Consider the following 16,414-nt stretch of genomic DNA (forward strand, 5'->3'; position numbering starts at 1 on the left):
ATTCAACCTGGCTTTCGAGTTCACGAGGCTTGGGCCCTCGCATGTTGAAAGCTTGCGTGCATTGAACGCAGTGCCTGGTGTTTCCATTGAGTCGGAGGTGATCGTTAGGCACCTGTCCTGCGTTGACCGTCAAATGCCTGGGGTGGGCGGTAATACAATTGCAGAAGCCGCGGACTAGTGCCTCTTGCATGAAAGATTTCACCCCGTGGGTTCCATATCTTTCGTCGTCGTCTCTTACAGATTGGCGGCCAGTGGTCTGGTGACAGACGCTTGACAACTGACAGCGTTCCATTTGCGATTTGGGGAAAATTGATAGCGAGAGACGGGAATCTTTTCTTAAGTTCAGGCCCGGCCTTGGAAGTGAAAGTCTTCCCCACCGCTTAGGAGGAGTCCATCCCGTCAGTCCGAACGACCTGGGACCGACGGGGAACAGTGAGGGGCACCCACGGGCCACGCCAGCCCAATGACAACGGGAAAGGTGGGGCACGTCGTTTCCTATTTGAGAAAAGACAACATCGGACCCTCCACTATCGATAGTGGCAAGCGGGGCAGCTAAAGTCACGGTGTGCCCAGATAGAGTCACGGACTCTAACCTAAAGGGGAACGTCCCTATATAGGGTCGCCAGCTGGCCAAATGTTAGCAAATATCAGCTGCACCCAAATTACCCGCTAAACGACATACTCCAACATTTACACCACTACCATGTAAATGAGACAGCTAGAATCGCACAGAAATAAAGTCTTATATTATTACGTATAATAATACCCGTTAGAATTATATAACCCGCTCCTTATATTACGTAGTACGGCTCTATAAGGGTACTAGCAGTTCGTCGTTACTCTACGTACGTAAGGCTACCGCTATTAGCAACGTTATTATTAGTATAGTTAGTATAATATTAGGGGGTAACTAACTCGTATTAATCGTTACTAACGTATTTACTATACTTATAAGGTTCGCGATCTGTGCCTCTTACTATTAATTAATCTATATTATTGTGAATCTTAGTTTCTTAGGAGGAGGAGGCTATTGTACTAACGTATCGTAAGCTAGATTATATTACGTACTCGTATCCCTTCGAATACTAGTAAATTCGAGGTATATACTTTGTAGTATAAATTGAAATCTATTAATTACGGAGCCTATAGGGGTATTGCGGCGGGTTATAATTTTATTAGGGTTGTCTTTATTTATAAATTTAAAAAAGGCTATTAATAAAGATTATTACCGGTTAATTTAATATATTTTTATTAATTAATAATTGGAGAGGACTAAATTTATAATATCGGGTTTGAATTATTAATATAAATCGATATAAAGTATAATAAATATTATATTAGGTCCCGCTAAAAGTAAATACTTAATTTCGTATTAGTAAAGGAGATTATACTATACGCGAAATCGATTAGAGTAATTAGGCCGGCGAAATAGCGGATTATCCTTTACTTATTTCTCTACTATTTTAATTTACTCTATAATTAAATCGAGAGTAGTAAAGTTTATTAAATACTATAATCGATGTAGTATTCGATAATTAAACCGGTGAACTTTCTTAAAGGTCTAATTAATGTATATAACGGTAAACTATTCTTATAGTCGATTTAGATTACTTTTAATAGTATTAAGTAGGGTAGTTAAATTGATGAGCCGATTTTTGAGTAGTCGTTTAAGGATACTGTAAGCGCCCTCTATATATAATATAACTCTAATACTAAAATTGTAATAGTATTTAATATAGTACGCTACGAACTCTTAGGCGATAGGCAAATAAATTTTTAATAAATATTCGATTAATATTATAAGAATTAAATTAGTAAAGTTAATAGAAATGGTGGGGGGAATAGATTTACGTTTTTAATTAGGGAATTCTATTATTAGAGTTCGCTAGTAGTTTTAAAATTCCTTGTTTAAATCGGAATAAACTATAGCCGCCTAAATAAAGAAAATATTATCGGTATTATTGAACTACAATTACCTAGAGTTAAGCGGGGCTTATTTATTAAAATAACCGGTTAATACGCTTTAAATAGCTTTATTAAGGTACTAGCGGCGGTCTTCTACTATGAGTAACCTTACCCCGATATTACGAATTTGATTATTATTATTAGTAGGATTAATAAAACTACTATTAATTTTATTAATCCTATTGTCTCCGTGCTTATTATTATTACGGTAGTCCTTTTTATTATTGCGGAAATAATTACCGTTATTACTTCTATTGCCGAAAGCCGTGCTATCGAGCGTGCTAATTTATTTTTTCTTAATATTGAAGGCGATATTCTTTATAATATACTATAAATAAATTTGGTATTGGGTATTATAATTAAAGACGGTGCGGGTAGCTCTCTTAAAAGTACGATTATAATCCAATATAATTATATATAGTCTGGCGATATATTTATTAGTAAGCAGCCTCTTAAGTATACGTAGTACCTAGTTGAAAGATTCCTCCTTCTCCCTACTTAATAAGTAATACCTAATATTAAAAATTGTATATATGGCTGTAATATTGTAAATTTGTAAAAGTGGTATATTAAACCGATTTATTTTATAAGTATAATTTAAAGACTATACTTCTAGGTTCTTCCTCTATTAATTTATATACTAATTGTATATCTAGAATATACGATTAATCGGGCGGTTATTATTGTACGCGAGCGGTTTTTTAATATCCTTACTTCCCTTATCCTTATTATTATTATCGAACGTGCCGAGCTTTTCTTCTTCTCCTTAATAATAGAGTTTAATAAATACCGCGGGGTTTAATTATAGAGAGTGTAAAAATTGTTAAGTAGGCGTGAGGGCGTTAGTTTTGTCGGCCTTAGCGGCGGCCAGTATATTCAATACATCTCGATTTTTAATCTTTACTTCTAGGAAGTTAGTTTGTAAGATGGTAGCGATGTTTCTAAACGTATTTTTGGGCTATTTCTTATATTTAAGTATATTTTCAATTATATTAGAAGTGTAGGTAAGCCGGCGATACCTAGGTATATACCTTACAGTATTTAAGTTAAAGTTATAATTATATTAGTATTAATTATAAATAAATTTCTAAATACTACCGAACTTCTTATATATTACGGCTTTTACTTTAAATTTACAACCCTTCTTCGAACTCTTTAAATATAGCCGGATACTTTTAAATTCGTAGTCGGCGTATATATCCTTACCCTCTACGTATTTGAGATCGTATTGTATAGGATTATTGGCGGTATTTTTATTATTGCTACGAGTTTTGGAGATGTAGAAACCCTCTCCCTTAGTAGTAGTATTAATATTGTAAAAGAGGGTTTTAAAATTATACTACTATTATTAGTAAAGGTAGCGTAGTTATAAGGGAGTCTCGCCGTTGTTTTTATTGTTGGAGATTTGAGTTATAGCGGCGGGAGTTATAGCGGCGGTAGTGGGGGATTCGTTAATATTGCTAATAAGATTAATTATATGTGAGACGTTGACCCTGCCTTGGTCGGGACGACCGATAACCGGCAGGCAAGACATGCCAGCGGACCCAGGCAGGGCATAAAACCCAACCTAGGGAAAGCCTCGACGTAGTTAGATTCTTAGCGAGAACAATACAATTATATTATCTGCATGCCTGCAAGCCGTTCATCTCACAATGGTGCCTAATAAATAATTGATTTGAACTATTATTATCCTATACTATACTACTCTTTGGATTTCTTAGAATCTATTTACTTATCGCATTAATCGCGCTACGCCCGGCCGCTACACTTTACATAGCGAACTATATACCGGCTCCCGTACCGCCGATAACCAATTAATTAATTATTATTATTCGTTAATACTATACCTAAAATAGACTTAGCTAACCCGGCGACTATTAGAAATCTACGCTACGTATTAGATTTTATTTATCTGAACCTGCGTTTCCAATAGGTCGGACGGCTAAATTAATTAAAATACGAAATATTTAATTGAATTATTACGATTTTACCTCCTCCCGACGAGAACGCGTCGATTGCTTTATTATTTATAATGTAGTTAATCCGTCGATTACAATGAACTCCTCTAGTTTTTTACCCAGAAAATTGGACTCTTAATTATTATATTCCTAAATAATTCTTTAATATAATTATTAAATTCGTACCGCCACCCTAAATAACCCCTTTTATAATCGAACGAAATAGTAAATACTAAAATAATTAACCGTTTAGCGAATAATAACCGGTCGTTACACTTTTTTATACTATAATAGAAGAAGACGATAATTAATTACCCAACCCTTCTGATAACGAATTGGTTGATAATTAAGGTTATATTAATAATGAGCCAACCGTTCCCAAATATAATAACTAAAAAGATTAGACACCCGAAGACTAGATACCCGAAGTTATTTATAAACTACTCTTCGAATACGAAACTAATAATAATTGTCCGGTTGAACAATAATAACCCCCGCAAACCAAAGTAGAATTATTAATTTCAACTATATTAATAGAATTACCTCCCTTATATTTACAATTCGAATAATTACCAATAACTAAATTCGAGGAAGATAGTTAATTAACCGATAGAGGATAAATACTAATAATATTATTTATATTTAATAATTATAATTTTTTCAATTCTATTAACGAACCCTTTTCTTTACTGGAGATTGACCCCTTCTCTTCCCTAAAGATCGATTCTATTATTAATAATAAGAATTCCCAATATCCTAATATTAATATAGAAATAGTAGAAAGCAGTACTATTAGTACTGAGCTGTAGAATATCCTATAAAATATTAGTATATCGGATATTAATAACCCGCTAATACTATTCAATTTGTATAAGTTAAATTTAGTCTAGTATCCTTATAATCATTAACCGTCGGCCAAGTCGGACATCCTTATGCCCGATGTACTATCTAACGTAACGACGAATCTAATTAACTATATAGTTTAATATTTAGTAAATATCGGATTCCAATAGACTTCCCCGGCGGCAATACTAGAACAACCTTCGGCATACCCATCATCGTAAGAAATTTAGAGTAGGGCGATAATTATTATTTTTTCCGATTTAAATTCGACCTCCTTTAGTAAATTAAATAGTATTCTAGAAGTTATGCCGGTAAACTAGATATTAAGGCAGTTATTCCCCATAGAAATTAGAAGGAGTAAATTAATTGAACCGCCGGTTATTAACGTAATAAATCTAAATTTACTAACGGTCCGCTATTAATTACCCTAAGCCAATAATAAACGATTATTTTTAAACCGAATAGTATCCTTAGAACCTCCTAAGAAGGTACTAAAATAAAGGAATTACCAAACTCCTTCCCCGCCTTTATATAAGGAATAAGGAGGCCTTCAATTAATAATACTACTAAGGCCGTTAAAGTAATAGAAAGGGAAAATACTAATTAGAACTAGATTATTATTTAACGCCCTTAAATTTATTAAAACCCTACTTTTAAATATTAATCTTCCCTATCCTTATACCTTCTAATATAAACTGCGAAATCCTCCCGGTATTATATTCGCACCCTTATTAAAACCCCACTTATTAATCCAACCCTCGTTCTCACCCGATATTACTAATTTACCCCCTAAAAATTAATATATAGTCGAATTACTATTTAATTCCGAACCGTCTATTAGAAAATAAAAGGTATTATAAAGATTATTAAATATATTTCGTAGGCTCCAAACAATTATTTAACGCCGGCGCTAACTAATTAAATAAATAATTAGTAATATAAGTTCTACCTAGGTAAATTCTAATAGTAATACTATTATTAAAGATAATAATTATAGTAAGAATACTAGTAACGATAACAATGCTACTACTACCGAAGAGCCGGAAACATTGAATAGTAATAAAGAGTTTTACTATATTACATATATCGTTAAAGCTACAAGTAAGATAAATAATAATAAATTAGAAGTTATAGCCAATCATTTCGCTACTTCCCTTCAATTTACTATATTTAATAACTAGAAAATCTCAATAATCGGCTATTTTTAGCCGGACGCCAAGGAAAAAGACGGTAATATTGGAAGCAATTATTTCCAAAAGAAAAATAAAATTTATATTACGTCGCCCCATCTCTTTATTAAGACCGTTCGAAATAATATTATTAATAATAATCTAAAGGCAAATACTCTTTAGAAAAATCTATATTAATTATTTATAGGTAGAACGAAGGTATAATATATAAATTAATTTAATACGAAGACCCGTATAATTATAAAGTAGAATTTAGATAGCTAATATATTATAATTCTTATATATTAGAAGATACCCCACGCTTAGGCATTAGCTAAACTTAATATATTGGAATACTTATATAAAGATTATTACGCTAGTAAACCACCCCATAATATCGCAATAGAAATTATCCGCTATTCGAAGGAATTCGGTGAAAAAGATCGCAGTACGTATATAATTCGAATTTATAATTACTTATACCCTAGTTTAAAAGATTTAATCGTTAAACCCGCTAACAATATAACTCTAGACGAATAGTTAACCTATTTAAATTACTACGTTGAAATATATCGTTTTAAAATTATTAATAATTTAAGAGGATATAATAATAATTTTAATAAATAAATATTAAAGGCCGAATTTAATAGTAAGCTCCTAAATATTAAAACTATCAAAGCCGTTAATTTTATAAAATAGGAGGAAATTAAGGAGGACCAAAATATAGTATTATAGGGAAAGGAGGATCGTTAGTATTGTTACTCTAATTTATCCTTTAATTGTAATATAGCTTACCAATAATTATCTTTAGCCCCATTAAACTATAATAATAATAAATATCGCGGATCCTCGTCTAGCGAATATCGGGGTAATCTATAGTTATATTGGAGAGGCTTATTATACAAATATCGTAGTTCCTCTTTAGGAAATAGATATTAAAGTTTATCCCGTAGGTACAACGGCCTATTATCCGGATAGTATAGTAGTTTATCTAGCCGAGGCTGGCGTTACTAAAATCGTCTATACTAATATATTTATTATTAATATATTAAATTTAGATTAGAATATAATAGTATTTATTCTATTAAGGATAAACATAAGATTTATTGGGAGATAGATAAGCCAAATTCTAAAAGAGAATATTTTAAGGGATAAGGATTCGAAGAAATTAGTTAAAATTATAGTTTAGGGGAGGAAGAAATTTTTTTAATTATTAATTTATCGACCGGAAGTAATATATTAATAAATATCCTTATTAATACTACTAAATTTAATATTAATCCCGGTTCTATTTATCTATTATTATACGATATAAATCGGTGAACATATAGAAAGTATTACGAAGTTTTCCTTATACATAATAAAATATTTATTTACGTTTATATTAATTTATGCACCGAACTAAGGCTACCAGGTTCGGGACCCGAACCTAGTTAACCGAGGCCTAGCAAATTAAGTTAACTAACGCTACAATCTAACTATCAAAACTATAGTTTAGTAGGCTTCGCAATAAATAGTATTTAATATAATAAAATAGTTGAAGCTTTTAGAATAATAGAGTAGGTCGATAAAGGTCCCGCAAACCTATTTAGTAACCCTATACGGTATGGCTATTTCTAAATAAATATTCGCTTGGAATTAAATAGCGATAAATATACCATTTATATAAATACCGGTTATTCTAGTATTTTAATCGACGAGTAATAGATTAATAAAAGTTTAAATATAAAGTTTAACGATTTAGAAACGAAATTATTCGACGTTATTAGTAATTGAGTGGTTCTTATTAAATAAGCAATATTTGACCTATTTATTAAAGGCACTATCGATAATTGCCCTATACGCTAGGTATTTATATTAACCGCGTAAGTTACTAAAGGACTAGCCGCTAGATTACTATTAGGAATTTAATAGACCTAGCTAAATTAAATTATTATTAATTTATTAGTAAATACTATACGAATTCTAATATATAGTAATATAGTTATACTAACTAATTATATAATTAAATTAATTTATTAAAGAGTATTAATAATATATAATATAGTTATTCTATTATACTTTAAACGTTTTATTCCTGTCGATTTCGCGTATATTACTAATAAATTACTAGTAAATGTTCTAAAAGAATATATTTTTAAAGCCAAACATCCCTACGCCCGAAATTATCTCCTTAATACGAAAACCCCCAAACTTATAAATATTATTAATACTACTAATAAACTAATACGTATTTATCGGTCCTAGCGAATAGATACTATTAAAAATCTTAATAGTAATAATTACCGGGCTATTTTATTTAAATAAACCCAAACGTTATTAACCGTAGTAAAAATTTAACCTAATAAAGAATTCGCATTTACCGTAGACCTTAAGAATATTATATTAACCCCCAATATAATAATTATATCCGATAAAGCGACTATTCGAATAATTAATAATATCCCCAATTGCAAATTTACTAAGAAAGACATATTGAAACTCCTTTGCGAATTATTAAAACGATATCTATCCCTTAGTATTAGTAAAAACAAAAATATTCTAGAAATTGAATTTATTTATAGAATTAAAATTTGTAATTGCGATCTAGTATACGTATAATATATTAAAGTTTTATTTAATAAATATAATATTTATAATAGACGTAGTATAGTAAAAATAAACGAGGGTAATATACTTTAAATTGACCTCGTCGAAAATTGGCATAAATAAAAAGTCTCATCTAAACTTTACTAATTTAATATTTAAAATTATTAATTCCTTAATAAAATACTAAATAAAATATATAAAAATAGTAAATTCGAATAAATATATAGGGTAATACTATTCGATTATCCCTACTTTATTATTTAGTATACTATAGACGGCGTCCGAAAGGGGTACGTCGTTATCGATTTATAATTATTAAACTATATAATTATTAGCGATTTATACTTACTACTGACCTAGGACTCTATAATTGTTAGAATAAAAGGTAAGAACTTTGCTAACTACTTCGATAGTTCAATATTCTTCTACTAAATTAGCGTTTACCTACCCTATTGAAATAGAATAATCCTAATTAGTCCGAGGGGATTAGAGCGATTGAATGTTATATTAATAGGTTATAAAAATTCGTTAGTTTATATACAACGGTTTATCGACCGAAAATTCTATTTATACCACGTATTCGTAGTAAGATATATTAATAATATTGTTGTATTTAACGATATAGTTGAGGATTATTTAAAATACTTAGAAGTTATCCTCAAATTGTTTCGAGAAATCAATTTTAATATAGTAGTAAAGAAGTCCTTCGTTGCGTATCTATTAATACACTTACTAGGTTATTATATAGATAAATTGGGTATAGCTACTACTACTAACTATATTGCTACTATATAGAATATCTAATAATTAACCGACCTAGTATTACTAAAGTACTATATTAATTTAGCTAATTTTCTAAAAAGATTTATTCCTTGGTTTATTTAAAAAATCGGTCCTTTAGAAGAAAGGAAAATTAAATTTATTAAAATTAGTAAAAAGGATAGTAAAATATTAAAGAAGAAATCCCTAGTAGTAAGAAAGATATTCACTAGTACATTAAGCTTCACGCTAACAAACTTTAAAAAAGAAACCTTTACTATCCTATAAAATTAATTAATAAAAGAAACGGTAGTCTTTTACTATTATTTAAATAGAATTATATTTTTTAAAATCAATATTTTAAAAAAATAGGGTTTTAGTATTATAATTTTCTATATCGATAGCGATTAGTAGGACGGTAAATTTATTCCTATTTATAAAATCTAGCCTATTCTCTTTTATAATAAACGGTTATCCGCCGCTAAAAAGAATTATTAATTAATAAAATTAAAAACAACCTATTTAATTTAAGCCTGCCGATCCCTCCGCTAGTTAGTATAATCCTATACTAAACCTGTTATTGTCCTAATAAATTATCGCGCCTTTATTAATATAATTAAATAAATTAACCTAAATACTACTAACTTTATAAAATTAAATTCAAAATTTATTATTACTTCTATATATTTATTTTAATTCAATTTCAATATTTATTATATACTAAAAAAGGTCAATATTATCCCGGACACTTTATTTAAATTATTTAGCGCCGAGATTAAATTATAGTTAAACATTAATAAATTTAATAATATTTAAAAAAACGCCGCCTATACAATTTATATCTATATAAATAAAAATATAAGAATAAAATTCATCGCCGGCTATAAAAAGAATAAGTATTACGCTACTATCGTACGTAAATTGAAGGAATATAATAATTATAATATAAAATTTAATTTTAATACTAATAAATAATTTCCCTTTTAATTGAAAGATAGGTTATTATATTACTTTCTTTACGTTAGGAAATTAAAATTGTACGTTCCTACTAATACTATATATAATATACTCGCCCTTATATATAATAAATACTATTACTTCAACCTTACAAAAATAATATAAAAATTAGAAGGACTTTATTTTCCTTATATAATAAAAGCCTTAAAGCGATACGTAGAGTATTACCTATAATATTTAAAGTTTAAGATAAATTATAAAACCGTCCCCAAATAGATAAAACCTATAAAACCACAACCAATACCTTTCTATACAATTTATATAGATTTTATTACTAATCTTCCTAATTAAATTAGCCAATCAATAATATAGGGTAGAAAATATTACAATACGTTTATAATTATTATATATAACTTTAGTAAAAAGATTTTATTAATCCCCGGCCGAATAAACTATACTATAAAATAATAGGCCAAGCGCCTTATTACTATACTCCTATTATGCGATTGGGGCCTATTCTGGGTGTTAATTATTAATTAGGACTCTAAATTTTTATCCGTAATTTAGAAGGAGGTCTTCCTAAAATTCAATGTAATAATCTATTATACTACTGTATAGAATTCGAAATTTAATAATTAAGTTGAATAATGTAATTAGGAGGTTGAAATCGCCATCCGGTATTATATTATAGAGAATCCTAATATTCTTTAGTTAGATATTCTCCCCGCCTTGTAATATAATTTTAATAATAGTCTATTAATACTATTAGGCCGTACCCCTAACGAAATTGTAATAGGTTTTAAATTAAATACGGCGCTCGACCTATTTAAATTAATAGATTACTAAAATAATAATTTTAATACAATTTAACATTTATACTATTGCAAAGCGGTTGAAGTTATTAATTAGGTAGCGACGAAATATAAATTAATATTTAATAAAGGTTATCGATTATTCTAATTCGCCGAAGGAAATAAAGTTATATTATAATTATATAAAGGTTATATTTAATTAGGTATTAAATCGCAGAAATATGCCGACTAATAAATTGGACTATTTAAAGTTAAATAAAAAATTGATAATTTAGTATACAAATTTAAATTACTACCCGTATAGAAAATTCATCCGGTAATTTCTATAAACTACTTAAGAAAATATCCCTACAGTAAAGACCCATTTTACCGCGAAGAATAACCAGGCGAACATATTATAGTTGAAAGTAATACCAACAATTGGCAATTATATAAAATAGAAAAAATTATAGATTGAAAGATTTTATAGTATAGAGGCAAATTATTAATCGAATATTAGGTGAAATATAAAGGCTATAGTACGGAGTATAATAAATAGTACCCGCGAGGTGGCCTATATATTAACGGGTTGATAGAGAATATTCAAAATTTCGTACGTAATTACGAAAAATTGTATTCTATTAATCTTAGATTGTTTACCCGTACGAATAAATTATATACAATATTAAATAAAACGGCGGAAATTAATTAAATTCTTAAGACCAATATTATTATCGCTATCCTATTAAAAAAAAGTAAACGGGGCGAAACGTTGGACACTATATTACTAATGATATTAATTGAGCCTTTAATTATTTTAGAAAAAATAAAAAAGTATATAACCGCTATTAAATCCTTTTTTTTATTTCCTTATCCCTCTCCCTAAATACCTATTCCCTAATTAATACCGACCTTAATATTAATATTAACCTTAATACTACTATTACCCCCTTAATATTCCCTCAATTAATATTATATATACTAATTCAATAATTGGTCAATTATATTTTAAACTATTACTACTATCTACCGTTATAACTAGCACTATACGCCTTAAATTAATACCCAATTAATTATATCTCAACCTACCGTTATTATAGCTTCAACTACTCACAACGTAATATATACCAATTTAGTTGCCTACTTCGTAGTAGTATAAAACGAAGCCGGCCCTATCTAGAATAAACCGCCTTCTAATAAACGTATTAATAAACCTAAAGCCGCGGGCGCTAATAATACCCTAATTTATCGTATAGAATAAACGATCGGTAATATACTCTCGAACAATAAAAAAACCGATATTATAACAGTATTAAATAAGTATAGCATTTATAGGCGTATTTCAGATAATAATTATTATAACTATAATTATTAAACCTTTAATATAATTACCAAAACTAAAAGTATTAACAAGGCAATTACAATTACTAAAAACTTCTACGCAATTAATTATATAATAATAAAAATCGTATAATTTACTATCGCCACTATCAACCCCAATAAGAAGGTAGATTAGCGTACGCGTATAAAAAACGTAGGATTAGAATCGATGATCTATAAAGATAACGAACGTTTTTATTAATTAAATTTATCTATAATTATCGTATTATAGGACGGCGGAATAGTAGCCCCCGTCTAGGAAATTATAAAACAAATACTCGATTATATTATTAACGAGGCAGTTAAATTACTAAATAAGTGTAAGCCCTACGTAATTATCGGCCGGAATAAATTGAAATTTAAAGTATACAGAGTAATAGCGGTATATATAAGAAGTATAAGGCTCCTTAATAACTAATATATAAATATCTCCGAACTATACTACAATTAGCTTAGATAATACCGGCCAAATCTACCGGCTAACGTTGCCTAGGCTATATTATCGACTATCGCCGCCATACCCCCGATTACTTTAACTATATTATTTACTACTACTACTATACCTTCGATCACTCTAGCTATACTATTGATTATAGCCGCCTTACCTTCGGTCATAATAATTATATTATTAACTACTATATTTATACCCGAAGCTAATTAAACAATTATTATTATAAATAATAGTAACTACAATATTAATATGCCAGTTAACCCCCTAACTATCCTTATACAAATTCCACTAAATCTATTCGCCCCTAATATATTTAAATAATTAACGACCGTTACTTTAACTATTCCTAAGCGTATAACTAAAACCCCCGCCAAAAATTCAATTAAAAAGTAGAAAAAACGTAAAATATTTTAAAAATAGTTAGATATAATAATTATTAAGTTTAACGAAATTATAAAAAGATTCGATATAATAATAATTAAAATAATTAAGTAATTTAATTAATATAATACTCTATCCGTAAAGTATAATAATTTAGAAGGTACTATAATTGTATTATAAGCATTAAATTATTACTATACTTAATTTTTTAGATTGGTTTATAATATACCCGTTAACGCTTTAGATAGATTGAATACGTAAATGAATATTAGGGTAGTAGTAGTTAGATCCTTCTAATAACCGGTATTAGAATTAATATTTTAATTATTATAAGTTATAAAGGCCGTTTGGGACGATTTTTACTTTTTCGAATTGAATAATACAATTAGCCTTATTAATAGTGAACAATATATTTACGATATTTATTATTAGGGATTGTAGCGATTTATATATATTAAGGAAAGTCTATAGGGCGGGTTTAAAAAAACTTATTAATATAAGAGGCGCTATAACCATTTATAGTACCGATAATAGTTATAATAAACTAACAATTCGTTAAAATACGCCCAAAGATAGTATAAATAAATAGGAATCCTTATTATAGGAGTAATGCCCGTCGGGTATTAATAAACGAAAGTTTTACGCTAGGTATTCAATATTACAATTTTTTCTTATTTCCTTTCCTTTCCTTCTTTCTAACTTTTAATTATATAGGGTAGACCGAAACCGATTAAGACGGTAATAAATCTCTATTAAGGAGGAATTACGAATTAATTAATAGGTAACGCTAGATTAGCTCAAACCGTTTACTACCTATACTATTATTTTATAGTCTTCTTTTTTATTTATTCTATTACGATACTAGATAAGGCTGTTGGCTATATGCCCCGACTATTTTTTAATTTTTGCATGTACCTAGCATAATGATCGTAACGATCATTAATTGGGGAGGGGGTATTGTGAGACGTTAACCCTGCCTTGGTCGGGACGACCGATAACCGGTAGGTAAGATATGCCAGCGGACCCAGGCAGGGCATAAAACCCAACCTGGGGAAAGCCTTAATATAGTTAGATTCTTAGCGAGAATAATACAATTATATCATCTGCATGCCTGCAAGCCGTTCATCTCACATTATATTAGTTGTGAATTTGGATTTATTAATAGAGTAGATTGAGCGGGGTATTTTAAACGATAATAAATACCAAAATATAACGGCGGCAATAGTACTAGCGATAAAATCTATACTGTGAGGTACGTATTCAATCTTACGGATTTGTTAGCGATGAGCAATTATGTTGCCTACCGCTAATTTTGGGTGCAGCTGACATTTGCTGATATCTGGCGACCCTATGTGGGGACGTTCCCCTTTAGGTTAGAGTCCGTGACTCTATCTGGGCACACCGTGACTTTAGCTGCCCCGGTGGCAAGAGCCTCACACAACTTTATGACTGCTGCAACGCGTAGTCCACCAACAACGACAACCACTCCATCAACTCACCCAGCAAGTGAAAAAGCATGAGCACCGCAGCGGTTCAAAACGCCCGGAAGCAGGCTGAGGCTCTGGACATTGAGGACTCTATCGCCTTCGTCCGTGATGAGTTCAACATTCCTACTAAGGCCCAAATAGCGAGCTCCCGCTTGGCCGACTCTCACCCAGGTTTGATCGCCAATCATGAACAAGAGAAGTCCCGCTGAGGCTCACCAAGATGGGGGCTAATGCTCGGTTTTAGCCGCCTTGCAAGCGTCTGAGGACGATGCCAAGTGCATATACCTCTGCGGCAATTCGCTGGGTGTGCAGCCCAAGAGAACCGTCACCCGTCTCAATCAGTATCTTACCACATGGGCCACTCAAGGAGTGCAGGGCCATTTCAAGCCTCTTGAAGAGTCGCCTCTCCCGACGTGGCTTGACGCCGATGCCAAAGCTGCAGAGCTTATTGCGCCCGTCGTCGGAGCCAATGTGTCCGAGGTGGCTGTCATGCAGACCTTGACTGCCAACATCCACCTCTTGATGTCTGCTTTTTATCGCCCCGATATCAATGGTCGTCACAAGATCATTCTGGAGAACAAGGCTTTCCCTAGTGACCATGTAAACAACCCAATCCTATCGGGTGTCTGTCAGACTGGGAGCTGGATGACTGACAAAAGAGTTATAGTTCGCGGTCGAAACCCAGATTCGTCATCATGGCTTGTCAACTGAAAAGTCCATGGTTCTGATAGAGTCCTCCTCCAAGGACAACATCATCAGCACCGAAGAAGTCTTGTCCGTAATTTCAGCTCATGCTGACACCACAGCTCTCCTGCTGCTGCCTGGTATCCAGTATTACACGGGTCAGCTGCTTGACATTCCTGCCATCACAGCTTTTGCCCACAAGCACGGCATCTTCGTCATCTGGGATCTCGCCCACGCGGTAGGTAACGTACCACTATACCTCCATGACTGGGGAGTAGATGCGGCGGCTTGGTGCAGCTACAAGTACCTCAACGGCGGGCCTGGATGTATCGGCGGTCTCTTCGTTCACACCAACAACAGCGTCGTAACCAAGGAGATCACGGATGAGAAACCGGAGGAGGGCTACAATAACCGCCTTGCGGGCTGGTGGGGCAATGACAAGAAGACGAGATTTGTCATGGCCAACAAATTCCACCCCGTGGCGGGCGCGGCTGGCTTCCAGTTGAGCAACCCCAGCATTCTAGATATCACCAGCCTGAGCGCCTCCCTGGAGATCTTTCAGGAGGCTGGCGGCATGGAAGCGCTGAGGAGCAAATCCCTCAAGCTGACCAACTTCCTTGAAGCTACTCTCGGTCAGATGAAGGAGGAAGACCGCGCTCACTTCCGTATCATTACCCCTTCCAAGTCAGAGGAAAGAGGCGCCCAGCTGAGTCTCATGCTCTCCGACGGGCTCCTAGATACCGTCATGAAGGAGCTCGAGGCGCGCGGGGTTATCGTTGACGAGCGGAAGCCCAACGTCATCCGGGTCGCACCCGCCCCGTTGTATAACACATTCAAGGACTGCGTACTGTTCGTAGAAGCCTTCTCAGCAGCACTGGAGGTGGCCAAGCAGCACGCACTTTAAGTGACTATACTAGGCCCTTTCGTGTATACAAAGTCACATGCTCCATTATGTTTATCCCTCCCACCTCTCGGATCTGTGAATAATGGAAACTTGATC

General features: G+C 32.0%; 1 protein-coding gene across 1 annotated transcript; it reads left to right on the forward strand.

Moving 5' to 3' along the window:
• The first annotated feature begins 14,640 nt into the window (after positions 1-14,640).
• On the forward strand, positions 14,641-16,384 carry B0T23DRAFT_124820 (pyridoxal phosphate-dependent transferase). Its single transcript, XM_062832095.1, has 3 exons — positions 14,641-14,901; positions 14,975-15,330; positions 15,398-16,384. Exons 1-3 carry the CDS (start codon positions 14,760-14,762, stop codon positions 16,316-16,318), a joined length of 1,419 nt encoding a protein of 472 aa, XP_062694500.1. The 5' UTR covers positions 14,641-14,759; the 3' UTR covers positions 16,319-16,384.
• The last annotated feature ends 30 nt before the right edge of the window (positions 16,385-16,414 follow it).

The sequence above is a fragment of the Neurospora hispaniola genome, assembly GCF_033458365.1.
Source record: "Neurospora hispaniola strain FGSC 10403 chromosome Unknown B0T23scaffold_3, whole genome shotgun sequence".
NCBI lineage: Eukaryota > Fungi > Ascomycota > Sordariomycetes > Sordariales > Sordariaceae > Neurospora > Neurospora hispaniola.

Excerpts from the sequence above, each read along its gene's own strand:
- B0T23DRAFT_124820 (XM_062832095.1), top strand. The coding sequence starts at position 14,760 with ATGAGCACCGCAGCGGTTCAAAACGCCCGGAAGCAGGCTGAGGCTCTG. Across the intron at positions 14,902-14,974 it reads CTTGGCCGACTCTCACCCAG|CCGCCTTGCAAGCGTCTGAG; the intron begins GTTTGATCGCCA and ends GCTCGGTTTTAG. Across the intron at positions 15,331-15,397 it reads AGGCTTTCCCTAGTGACCAT|TTCGCGGTCGAAACCCAGAT; the intron begins GTAAACAACCCA and ends AAAGAGTTATAG.